Source organism: Melanerpes formicivorus, unplaced genomic scaffold (genome assembly GCF_026170545.1).
Source record: "Melanerpes formicivorus ecotype bairdi unplaced genomic scaffold, bMelFor1.0.p_v2 SCAF_13, whole genome shotgun sequence".
Taxonomy (NCBI): Eukaryota; Metazoa; Chordata; class Aves; order Piciformes; family Picidae; genus Melanerpes; species Melanerpes formicivorus.
The window spans coordinates 6,692,312-6,705,124 of NW_027142365.1; the positions used below are offsets into that span (position 1 = coordinate 6,692,312).

The 12,813-nt window shown below is 40.5% G+C and overlaps 1 protein-coding gene across 4 annotated transcripts in view; it reads right to left on the reverse strand.

Annotated features, from left to right (window-relative positions):
• Positions 1-1,732: 1,732 nt before the first annotated feature.
• Positions 1,733-12,813, reverse strand: part of PRKAG2 (protein kinase AMP-activated non-catalytic subunit gamma 2) — a 186,969-nt gene continuing 175,888 nt past the window's right edge. For all 4 annotated transcript variants that reach the window (XM_068145964.1, XM_068145965.1, XM_068145966.1 and 1 more), the window contains 7 exons: positions 12,179-12,233; positions 10,998-11,124; positions 10,128-10,293; positions 9,808-9,845; positions 7,533-7,679; positions 5,255-5,348; positions 1,733-2,845 (listed from right to left, as the gene is read on the reverse strand). In XM_068145964.1, coding sequence (XP_068002065.1) covers positions 2,814-2,845; positions 5,255-5,348; positions 7,533-7,679; positions 9,808-9,845; positions 10,128-10,293; positions 10,998-11,124; positions 12,179-12,233 — 659 coding nt within the window. In that variant the 3' untranslated portion in view covers positions 1,733-2,813. The remainder of the gene's footprint in view (positions 2,846-5,254; positions 5,349-7,532; positions 7,680-9,807; positions 9,846-10,127; positions 10,294-10,997; positions 11,125-12,178; positions 12,234-12,813) is intronic.

Below are 12,813 nucleotides of genomic sequence, written 5' to 3' on the forward strand. Positions count from 1 at the left end.
GAAGACCTTTGAGATCATCAAGTCTAACCTATCACCCAACATGATCTAATCAACCAAACCATGGCCTGGGATTTTATAGCCTCACTGCTTAAAGCAAAATCCCTTTCTATGGCATTTCACATCCATTCACATTGCTGTTACTGAACAAGTTTTCAGCATACAGTGGGGATGCTCACTGCCACCAGCTCCATTTACAGCATTGTCCTTGTCTGGATGAAAAAACAGCACCTGGAGCCACTGCTTACTGCCTGTCCAGAGGACAAACTGTGCAGCCAGGTGAGTTTAATGACATTTTATTGACGCTCTTCTCTAGAGAGCCCTCACAAGCTAGATGAAGTCCTAGATCAAAGCTTCAGTTGCATTGTCACTGCAGCAGTGCTGCTGAGTCACCCCTCCCTTATGCTGGAATGAGCATTTTTGTATCTCCCTAAGAAACTGCTCTGTATTAAAAATGACTTGATTTTAGTTGTGTCTACTGCATCAGCACTGGCACTTGTGCCAGCACACACAGTGCCTTTGAGAACTCTGCTGTTTATTCATGCTGCTGGAGTTACGCTGCAGCTCCGCTTCTCACAAATGCAAAGTTCAGAACTCAGTTCCAGACAGTAAGGGTGAACATTCTCTAAATACAGTTTTGAATTCCTGAGGAGGCTGCTCTCCATCATTTTCCTGGTCCTGTGTCTGAAACACACCAACAGCACCTGCAATGGTAAAAGAGGAAGCCCGTGCGTGGTTGGTTGAAAAGTGCAAATTCATTCTGGCTTTCTGCATACCAATTTGTGCAGCCAGGCCCAAAGCTGTCTGCAAGGAATGGGGCCAAAAGACTTGGTGTTAAAAAAAAAAAGTACATAAAGTACCTCACAGTTGTTCAATCCTCACATCAAAAAATCCCTTGACTCTAGGGCTGAAGGATATGCTCATGCGTAGATTTGGGTTTAGATAGTCCCTGACCTCCCTCCTCCAGAGGTGGCTACAGGACAGGTACTGGAGCCAGGTCTGAGCTTTCACAGTATTGCATCTCTGTGGCTTAGGTGGCATTGACATGTAGCAGTGCTGATCTTTCATCTTTAATTCAGAGTTCTCCAGGGTCCCCCAGAACAGCCCCCACTATTTTTAATTTCTATCACTCCACAAAGAAGACAGAGTTGTGCTGATCTCAGACAGCAGCAGTCAGCACCAGGGCCCACGGTGGCTGTTGGCAGGCCAAAGCAACCATTTCAATTCCATACCATCTGGAACTGCAAGGAAGAGTCAATATTTACCCAGTCAGAAAAGGTGCTGGAGACTTGACCATGTTTTTCATAGTGTGAAATAGATGAAGAGATAAGTCTAAGAGAACAGTTCCCACTGTGAACTACAGGAATATTTTTGTACATGAAAAATGCCAGTAAGAAAAATGTCACACATTTAGTTCTAAATTTAAATTCTTTCAGAAAGTGAAAGAGTTCTGATGAAAGGGGTTTCCATTACTATGAAACACCTCTCATTTTAGAGGAAAACCTGAAATCCAGTAACCTTTTACATCAGTGCATATTAATGGGGAATAATAATGCATTATCCCAGCACAGTGTCCAGGCTGGAAAGAGCACGGAGCAGCCCTACCTGCATTAACACATTAGCAGAAGCCACCTCTGAAGTCAAATGAAAAGCAGAAGGCTTCTATACCTAGTCCAGAAAGGGCACATACATTTATACATGCAGGACAACTTGGCAAGAACTGCTAAAACCAAACTGATGTTGTAGGGTTTAATTACTTCCATCTACAAGAATCTACAATTATAAAAGTCTCATCTTCAAGCTTTACAGTACATTTACATCAGCAAATAACCCACAGCTTTCCTCTCTTCTCCACTTCTGTACAAATCATATACAATAAAAAAGGTTCAGGTTGGTTGTACAAACATTGTTTTACACTTTAATACAGATGAAAATACTGTTCTCTGGCACCTTGTTTCCTCTGTGGTGCCTGTGTATTACAGTACTGAGCACTCTCCATCCATGCCTCTGGAATCTTCAGCTCAAGCAGCGTGGACTGATCAACAGACCACAGCTTCTGCAGCTCCAGAGAGTTAAATAATGAGCAAAATCTACCACTTGTTTGTATAACAATCAACAGTTTATTAATGGATATGGTGAAATTTTTAGCTATCCACCAAAGATGTGTAAAAAATCGTCATGAAAGTAAAAATAAATAAAGCTGTTTTTAAAATCAGTCTTGTTTTACATCAGTTCAGAATGCAACATTTAACACAAAACTCTCATTGAAGGTTTAAAGTCTATCGACGTTCAAATTACAGCTTTTATGACAAATCTGATGAGAACTGAAACTGATTTGGTTTTAGGTTTAAAGACTTTCACATTCAAATACAGTGTCTCATTTAGCACAACACTTCCTTTGACAGTGATGGGCAACAGTGATGACATATTGCTGTATTTTGACATAAGGCACTATGATATGAATATGCCATACACTTGCCTTATGTCACACATATCCATTGCTGACCAGTGACTTCTGCCAAATACAAAATGAGAAAGTTTCAGATTACAGTGCATTTTAATGAAGGACATCATGTGAAGTCTTCCAGCAAATGTTTTGAAGACATTTTGAAGTACAAGCCTACATTTTTACATAAGCTTTTGTCATGCTTTTTTTGCGACATCACTGGGGGGAATAGACTCATCATCCATCACTAAGTCCCAATACACATTCTCAACCATCCTGCTCTGTTCTATTGCAGTCACTGTTCTTGAGACAAACTTGACCCAGAAACTTTGTTCAGGTTCTCCTACAGCAGTGGATACATTCACAGCAGTCATTCACTTTCGTTCTCCTTTTGTTTGGCACCTGTTAACAGAAGAGGAAAGCGTGTGTGATTGCCCTGTGCACACAGCTTGGCTTCTGGAAAAGCACTGCTCATTCTGAACGCTGGAACTCTCTCTGACCCTGTTATCAGAGCCTTAGAGCTCAATACCACTTACAGATGGGTGTGATGAAAATGCTCACATGAAACAGTGAGGAAGGCTTCGAGACCATCATTGCTTCTAACTGCATTGACAGGTAGTCTAAAGAACTCTTCTGGGAAGTTACTAGAAGTGGCTTTGAAAATTCTCACCAGCAAAAAATAAACCCAGCCAAAAAGGCACATTCCAAATCTGCCCATCAGTTCCGGAGCCAGGCCTAATCATCATTGCCTCAAAAATGAAGTCTGGCCTGACAAGTAAGTAATGAGAATTCAGCTGAACTCCTCTGGGTTGATGGACCCATTTTCCCTGGGAAAGATCCAAGAGACCTGCTCAGCAGGACTGCACAGCATTTTACCTCTCCTCCAAGTTCTCAAACTAGCCACACACTGGGCAACAACTGTACCCTATGGTGAATTTGGCTTCAGCATCTCACTCCAGAGCAAGAATCTCTTGCCAGCAACCTGGAGTTACTACTTGTAATGTATAATCAAACACTGAAGGATTCATCACATACAGCCAGATTTAACACCGTAACTGACACTCTTCTCCCTGACATAGGCTGGTCTTAATTCCTGCCAGTCAATAATGGTTTGGGTTTTTTTATAGTCTGTGAAGAGAGATGGACAATTTAGGGCATGGTTTATCCCATTGTTCTTGCACAACCATTTTAAGAGGTTCATCACACTCTGGACAAGATCTACGTGGCAGACATCCTCACTTCATAGGACAAGTCTCATTCTAAAATCAAGCAGTTGCCTGTGGAACTGCAATCTAATGTCTAACTGTGCCTAAAAGATGCCTTTCTTTACCTCATCTCTTCCAGTGGCATAATCCATGCCCCCTTCGCTGCTCTAGGCCCTGTACTCAGTACTGGGCTCTCTGTGAGCCACTTCAGTGTGTGCCAGACTGACAAAACTCTGCAGCCATTTTGCTGCTTCAATTTCACTTCAAAGAGTTAAAGCAGCTCACAGTGCCATGAGTGTGGGTGCTGCTACACACTAAACACTAGAAACACATGGCCCAGAGTATGGGAGCAGGAGCTGCCCTTCTGAACTACAGAGCACTACTGAGAAGTCCATGCAATTCCAGTATGGCAAAGCTCTCAATTTGTCAGTATCCAGAGTCATCTTTGCTCCAAACAACTCTGCTCCATTAACAATAATCTTACTACTCCCTTGGATCTTCCTATTCTCCGGTCAGGAGGGAAACTACCTCCTCTGCCTGTCTTTACATCTCCCTCTTGGGATGGACACAACTCCCTCCATTCTCCTGGGCAAATGAGTCCGCTGGACCCAGGCCTTTGGGCCTGTTTCTCATGCTCATACCTTTCACAGAAAGCTGGGTTGCATGCTCTTCCAGGTCATTAAAAGGAAGCAGATGCACTGACATAACACCTCGAAGCAGTATCACCCATTACTTACTTCAGAGAAGTCTTCCTATTTTAAACAGCTAACTCACTTGGGGTTTATAATTAATTTCTTATTTTTTTACAGCTACAGAAGAGAAAGGCTTTTCCATTACTCAATTACCTACCAGTAAGAGCTCCCAGTGAAGCTCACATTTAGACTTTTTCTGAAGGACATACTCTGTTTGCTTAGTTTCATTTCTGAATTCATTTTTTTCAGACAAAACTATAGTCTTCAAGACATTTTTTGTCTTCCTCACAGAGCCAAAAGAAAAGACGGCCTTTCTTTAGTTCTTGTGACACTGAAATCATTTACATGTCCAAAGTGAAGTTACAGCTAAGAACCTAAAGCAGGTGAGTAACCTGGGCAAAATTTTAAAAGACCCCAAAACAGCTCAGAAGAAACAAGAAGGCCAACACACACCCAGAAGACAAAAACCCCCAAAAGACAAACCAATAAAGGGAAAAAAAGCCCCAAACCAACTACCCTTAACCAATCAACATAAAAGTATCAGAAATAAATCTCTTGTTGGAGCCTCCTGTTAAAAGGAACCAGATTATGTTTAGTAATACACTGGAGGTTTCTACTGGAATAATGCTGATGGCCTGGGGTGCTGTCTGAGAGCTGTGCCAACCAAAACCCACAGCAGAGCCAGACAACTGCAGGGCTCCCAGGAAGTGGTTTTGCAGAGTTAGTGGAGAAAGGACAGCTGCATCCACACTGGGGTACAGCACAGACATTCAGGAAGGTGGGGAAGAAGCCCTGTTGTAGAGGTTGTCTGTACACAAAACCTTCAACTTCATCCCTTATTGCCCATTAAAACATTAATAAGCGTACACCCTGCCAAATGACTTATGGCAAAGGTCAGAAGGCCACATCCATACCTGCTGGTGTGAGTACCAAAGCTTGTAGAATGTCAGAAAGGGAGATGATACCCACAATGCTATCTGCTTCATTCACTACCACCAAACGATGGACCTGAAAGCAGGGAAAACATTTTGAGATATTTGCCTGATTTGAAGTAGTAGCTAGAGGAAAGAAAACCAAAAAGATCTTCAAGTCACACAAGTAAAGGGGAAAAAAATGGTTCCAAGTGGTTCAATACCAGTCACAGAATGATTTTGGTTGAAGAAGGCAGGGACACCTTCCACTAATCAGGGTGCTAAAAGCCCCATCCAACCCAGCCAGGAACACTTCCAGGGATGGGACATCCACAACTTCTCTGGGCAGCCTGCTCCAGTATCTCACCACCTAAAGAATCTCTTCCTGGTATCTGAGCTAGATATCCCCTCTTTCAGTTAAAAACTGCTACCTCTTGTCCTATCACTATACTTCCTGATAAGGAGTCGCTCCTCATCTTCACTGTGGGCCCCCTTTGAGCCTTTAAGTACTGGAAGGCTGCTCTAAGGTCTCCATAGAGCCTTCTTGTCTGTAGGCTGAACAATCCCAACTCTCTCAGCCTGTCTTCACAGAGGAGGTGCTCCAGCTCCCTGATCCCCTTTGTGGCTCTCCTCCTCAGTGCAGACATGCCTGCCCTGTGCTGTTTAAAAAGCACACAGCTATCTGACATGGTAACAAAATCAGATTTGAAGTGACAGCTCAGCCAAGATCTAGGTCTTTACAAGACTTCTGCTCTCAGAAGGCAGCACTCACATCAGACTTTTACCCAGCTTACAAGCTCTGCCCAACTCAGCCTGTGATCTCAAACAGTAAACAAAATGAGGCTTCCTTCTGAAAAAGTTTTTTTCAGAGGCACAGCACTAAAGCTTGTTCTATCTTGCCATGTGCAAGTTGATTTTAACTGAATTCTATTCACAATTGAAAGTGACTGCCAGATTGGTTTTTAAATCATCAAAATCCTTCATTTCTCATGAAAGAAAAGTTTCAACTTAATCTGTGCAAATTCACTGCAGTGTTAATAAACACACAGACACAGCTGGGAAGAAAGATTTATCATCAGTAAGACTCTTTAAAGAGAGCTGTTAATTCATGGTTGAGGTCAACCACTTTGTTGCTAGTCAGAAAGGAGGAGCACTGAATTACTTGAAGAGTCAATACCTGCCTGACACAGCAAGGAAAGAAAAGGGGGAAGGGAGAGAATCTTGCTGCATTTCATTTTTGCTGCAACTCCATTGGTGATTTTAGTTGGGGTTATTAGCTTCTGTATATGCACATAATACATTATTCTTCTCTCAGTGTAATGAATTCAATAAAAATGGACACTGTAATTGTTTCATTTCCAGTAAGATCAAGCACTTGTCTGGCAGCTAAAAATAGCTGGTAGTTTTGACTGACTCATTTTCACATATCTCGCTATGTTTAGACTGAATGAAAGGGTAGGAGTTGTTTTTGAAGCCCAAACATCTCAAGCTTAAGATAATAGCAAAATTATCCACATCTGAAAATTTGTGCATCAGCAATGATAGAATTATTCAGTTTCAGGAAGGAAAAAAACCCCAACAGAGTAGATGCAGAAAGACAAGTAAAAATTGCCTAATGGAAGTTCTAAAGGGTTATTTAAGTGGAAAGTTTACCCAGAAGTAAAAAAACTAAATGGAGGCAATCACACCTCAGGTAATGCAGATTTTCTTCTGCAGAGAGGCATAACAGGGGAGAAAGACCAATGTACTCAATTTGCCTCCTATATACTCATTCACCTCCATGTGCATGCCCCCAGTCCTAACAAGGTAAGAATGGAATGCACAGGTACATCAGTGAGGGATTCTTCACAAGAACTTAATTTCAGGCCCTGTTTCACAGTATTTGTATGGAAGCAGTGCAGGACTCTGTATGCATTGACTGACTGTACCCATTACATTTACTGAACAATATGCCAATCAACCTAGTTGTGCAAGATGGAGTTTAAAGAATTATTTGCCTGCAAACCTTATTTTGGAGAAGCTTTGAATTTAGTCCAGTGTCATAAAAGAGAGAGAACTAATTGAGTATTTTACAGATGAACTGTGAGGTATTTTGCACATCCCTGTAAACATCTCTAACCCCAGCCTACAAAGCAAACTGATACCCAACACAGGTGGTTAGGAAAGACATCCTTTCACCAAGTAATCAAAATCACTTAAAAGGAGAAATTTCTAGTACTTGTTAGTTTGGCAACACTACTTTTAGCTTACAATAGAGGGGAAAAATAAAAAGGAAACTCACCTCAGCCTTCACTATTCTATCCACAATGGTCTCCAGTGTTTCCAGCATACTACACTTTACAACCCCTTCGAAATACTGCGAGCGGTGCTGCAGGGCTTGCGTCACCGTGATATCTAGGTTATTATACGTTTTTTCAGCAGCAAGATTCTGAAAAGAACCCAAGGCACATAATGCAGCTCAGTACTCAGTAATAAAGTACTCAGTACAGTAAATATTTTGGCATCAAGTAGACACATTTCTGCTGTAAATTGAGTCTATTCCAAGTCATATATTAGACAAAGCAGATGCTCTTCAGCTTCGCTGTTTGGGAGCAGCCAAGCAAGCACTTATGTTAAAAAGCCTATCACAAATAGGGTTAATTGATAAACACTTTTGTGATGGGCATTACGCCAATGAATACGATCGTACTTTGCTGATGTTTGGCTTGATGGCCCTTGTGTTTTTGCCATGAGCAGCAAATGCAAAGATGAAGTTGTGCAGAATTTAGGCTATAGAGAATATACAGGTTTTTGTCGATTGTTTTTCATAGGACAGGGGAGGACCCCCACCGCTCTGAACACCACCCATGGAGTAGATCTTAGAGGAGAACCCAACAGAGAATAAAGTTTCTCTTCACCTTTATTTGTGGGCTCAAACTCCCTCTCCTGGACTGTGATGGCACTGCCAGTTGACAACAAATTTGTGTGTGTATACATGTATTTCAGTTAAGTACTATAAAAATAACATACAGCACCACCACTAAAAGTAATAAAACCACGATATTCTCAACATTTGTTTTAAGAACAGAACCATGCTCATAGAACAGCAAAAGCTTTCCTTTGGAGGTGATCACACAGTGATATTTTGATACTGCTGGCACATCCTGGCCTATTGATTTTGTGCACTGAAGCAAGAAGAACTTTAAACTGGAAACACCAGACCAAGCAATAAAATGGAAATCTTTTCTGGCTAAATATACTGCAATTGATTAAGTTTTTGGATTGAATTACACTGAATCTGACATGATAGTTTTGAGATGATCATGATGACGCAGTTTTACTATACTGAACTCTTAATTCCTAATGAAGGACACTAGGAGAACATAAAAAGCCTCTGCAAATTGAAACTACTCTACAATGTTATGTGTTACATCACAGCATCCCTAGGTTTCTCCCTCAAGAACCTTGTTATACCTAGCAACTTTGCCAGCTGTATACAAAAGCATAGCTTAAACCACTGGTTTAACTAAGCATAATAGCCATGTAGTTTGAAGTTAAAATCACCACCTGAATCTTGCAAATTCTGCTTAGTGCAAGATCTGAGTAGGCACTTCAGGTATTTTTTTTGTCTTACTTCAAAGCCTGAAGATCAGGTTGAAGACGACTGATAAAGGCTGGAAGCCTCAAGAGGTCATTCTCGTTTAACAGCAGCATCTTTCGCCCCTGCCCCATATGTGAGGAGAATCTGAAACAATATCAATGCCCTATCTCCTTTCTAGTTCCCAGCTGGGACTAGGAGTTACATCCTAAAACCTTTGTCGTGGTTTTAGTATTATTTTATTATTTTCCTGATGCCAGTATATAGATTTTCCAAATAAATGACCCAGTGTCTCTAAAAATCCTGTCATTCTTGAAGAGAAAAACATAAGGCTTACTCTTCCTTTTGGTGCCTTTCTGCAAATGAATGGAAAAATTAAGGAAGCACGTCCTGCCTCAAAGTCTCAGTCAGCTACAAAGTTAAGTTGAATCTCTGAACCCACCAACTATGAAATTTCATTGTCTTTGAAATGTTAGATCACTCTGGCTATAGCTACTACTTCTTTCCTGACCAGCTCTGCTATAGCTACTACTTCTTTCCTGACCGGCTCTGCTATAGCTACTACTTCTTTCATGACCGGCTCTGCTATAGCTACTACCAGCTTTAAGGGCAAAACAGGGTCTTAAACAGTAGAGAATCCTGAAGAGCAAAAAGACAAATAGCTAGAAGAGACAGGCAAGAACACTAAAGTTTTCAGCATTAAGAACACTGTTTGTGGAATGGCAGCAACTAGGCGAAGAATATCATCCTGTCTCAGAAAGAGCAACAAACATTAAAAGCCTGCAACATCCAGAGCAGCAGGCACCTGTGTGCAAATGATACTACTTGAAACAGCTTACATAAGCAAGTAAAAAAAAAAATCTGTTTTCTTCAGTTTGTGAACTAAACAGAAGGAACAAACCAGCCCCAAACTAGCAAATTAATTTGCAAATGCTTACTGCATATGAAATATTTAAGAGAATTAAAAAGATATACTTACTATTACATCAAATTTGGAATAAATATCTACAACTTTTCCTAAAAAGAAAAGAAAAAGTTAATGAAGTGCTGAAAAGACAAAACTCATTTTCTTCTGTCTTTCAGACAGGTCAAGAAGGAAAGACAGGGAAAAACCAAACAAGCCTACACCAAACCAACAAGTGCTTCCAAGCCTATCAGCATGTGTCTTACATATTTATATTCCCTTTCTTCCTCTCTCCTTCAAGTTTTACTGTTACTCTTTTTTCTCTTCCCTCCACCCTACTCCCCCCCAAATCGGTCCAGGGTTTGGCCTTATTTGCATACAGAAACCCAACACACCTGACTCATCCACAACAGGCAATGCTGATATCCTTCTCTCTACAAATATATTCAAGGCTTTAATGATAGGAGTGTCTGGATGTATGAAGGCAATGTTATGGTAAGTTCCTATTCCAAGTTCATCCAGATTCTTCTTCATAAAGGCAGGCTTTGGCATCTCTGACATCTAGGGAAGTCAGAATAGATGGATTTACAATGCAGTTTTGTGCACTTTCTACATTTCCATGCGATTGGTATGTACGTTAGGAAATCTCTATTCTCTCATCCATTTAGATTCCAAACGACTCTCACAGATCATGCTAATAACCTGCTACTAACTTCACATACAGCCAAGACAAGCTGAGATCTAGAAGCATTACTTCCATGCAAAGAAGCTCCAAATTAAGACTATGTAACTGTTTTTTTGGTCATTCACTTTCGTAGTAACTCATCACCAAAAGCTTTTGGCCCTAAGCTAAATCATTCCCACTGAAAGTGGAGTGAGAAGACAATAAAGCATACTAGATACACTGAATGCTTTATTTTCAACTCTTGTTGCTTGCTTTGGCCTGCTAGTCATTCCTAACATGACTAACATAAGCTACAGTGAATAATGACAATCTTATCTCTGGGAGATGTTTTGTTTTTCTTCTCATGTAAACCAGCTTCTGTCCAGAAAGGACAGAAAAGTACTCAAATAGCTGGGACAAGTCCCTGGTGGTTAATTTTCTTTAAATGACTAAAACCAAGTAAAGGTAATGTACAGGCCCTGCAGTAAGCTTTAATTTCTCAGTTATCAAAAGAAGATACAAACAATGAATATAGAAGTTCATAAAGAAGTTTCTGTAGTAAGACTGGGGGGGTAAGAAAAGCATAACCTCAAATACTTACAAAAAGCTGGAGGAACTTGAGGATTCTTTTATGGGTAAGTATATAAAGTGCATTTCCACTGACTGGATCTATAACTGGCAATCTGTGGATTTTGTTTTTGATCAATGAATATACAGCATCAAAAAGGCTGAAGAGAAACAAAATTGAATGAATTATGACAGTGAGTTGTGTCAATACACGTGGACACTTACAACCCCCCAGCAAGTGCGTGTGCTAAGCATTTGCATCCTCTTTAATGCTACAGGAAACAGAGGTTAAGGGATTTCAGGTAAACCTCTGCAATATATATGAGTATAGATAATATATGTTGATATATGAACAATATATTCTTGAACATCTAAAACCAGTAAAGTGATGAGAAGTATCTTTTTGTGCTAGAAACTACTGCAGAAATATTATCCTTTTTCCATCAAGTGCTGTGCTCACAGTATCCCTGAGCTCAGAATGGGTATTTCTGTTCAGACACATCAGGCACACTCTATTTTTCACTGTTTATCTCAATCCCAAACTTCTGTAACATTTTCCAGGAAGAGCATTTTTATGCATAAGTATATATAGGCAGCTAAATCAAACTGATCATTAGAAAATGTCACTAAATGATCATTTGGGATTAGCAAAAAGTTATTCTTGGGAGATCTGGAACATTCCTACAGACACTGTGGACTACAAATTAGCAAGAGACTCTGTACAAGTCTACTTTTCATTCAAGTATTTTTTTCCCCCCTAGTCCTAGCAAAACTAGAACAAATAGCTGATGAACACCTACTTGAAGGTGGCTTCCTCCAAAACACATTAATTATACATTTCAAGTCCATACAGGGATGAACTATCCCCATTTGATACACATGGAGCCAAGATTCCCACTAGTGCACTGTAGATTCCACGCCTGGAGAAAGCATTGAACTCAAAGTGCTGCAGTCTGACTGCCACAGAACCCAAGTCCAGTTCTATATTGTGTCTCAAGCTGACTTGCTGCATCCTTTCATAAATGCCCTACTGCACTGAAAACAATTATACTGTTTTGTTGTCTTAACAGTACCCTTTACAGTCAGCTACAGCTCCAAATACATTCCTTATGATTTAATGAAATGATTTATTCATGACTTGATGGCAATTTCACTAGGGTTATAGCATATCATCATTGCAGGCAATCACTAGAGAACTGGAAAGCATAATCATACCTTGCATCTGGGGAGATGTTCACCAAAGGTTTAAATGTCTCTTGTAAATAAAGCTCTGGGTATAGAAAATAAAATTGACCATTAACACTTTATAGGCAAACATCAGCTTTTCTTATGAAAACATGTTATGAATTCATTCCTACAAAATCAAGTGGAACAGACAGCACTAGAGACAGCTTCTTCAGTTACTCTACCACTTACTCACATTCATCTATTGACACGAAAAAGATTTATTTTTTCAGCTCAGGACTACAGCAAACACCACCAGGGGTCACTGCAACAGCAGCAAATAATTCTCAGCAGCTTTTCTTCCCAGACTGTTGTATGGGGTACTTCTACATTGTCTTATGGCAGATGGGTCTATTGATCATATAAAGCTTCCTCCCTGCATTCAGCACATCTATTCACATCCAGCACGTTTTACAATTTCCTAGTTGCGTCATGCACTTCACCCAGACACAGTTTGTTACTTATCCACCAGTTCACTCAATTGATATGGTCATCCAGCCACTCTCATCCTTGCTCAGACACAGGTCCACTCCACATACACTAATCACCACTACAGCCACACATGTAGCCTTACTCCATTGTGTTTTCTTTCTTAAAGAGCAAGGTGGCACTAATCTTAAAAGAGA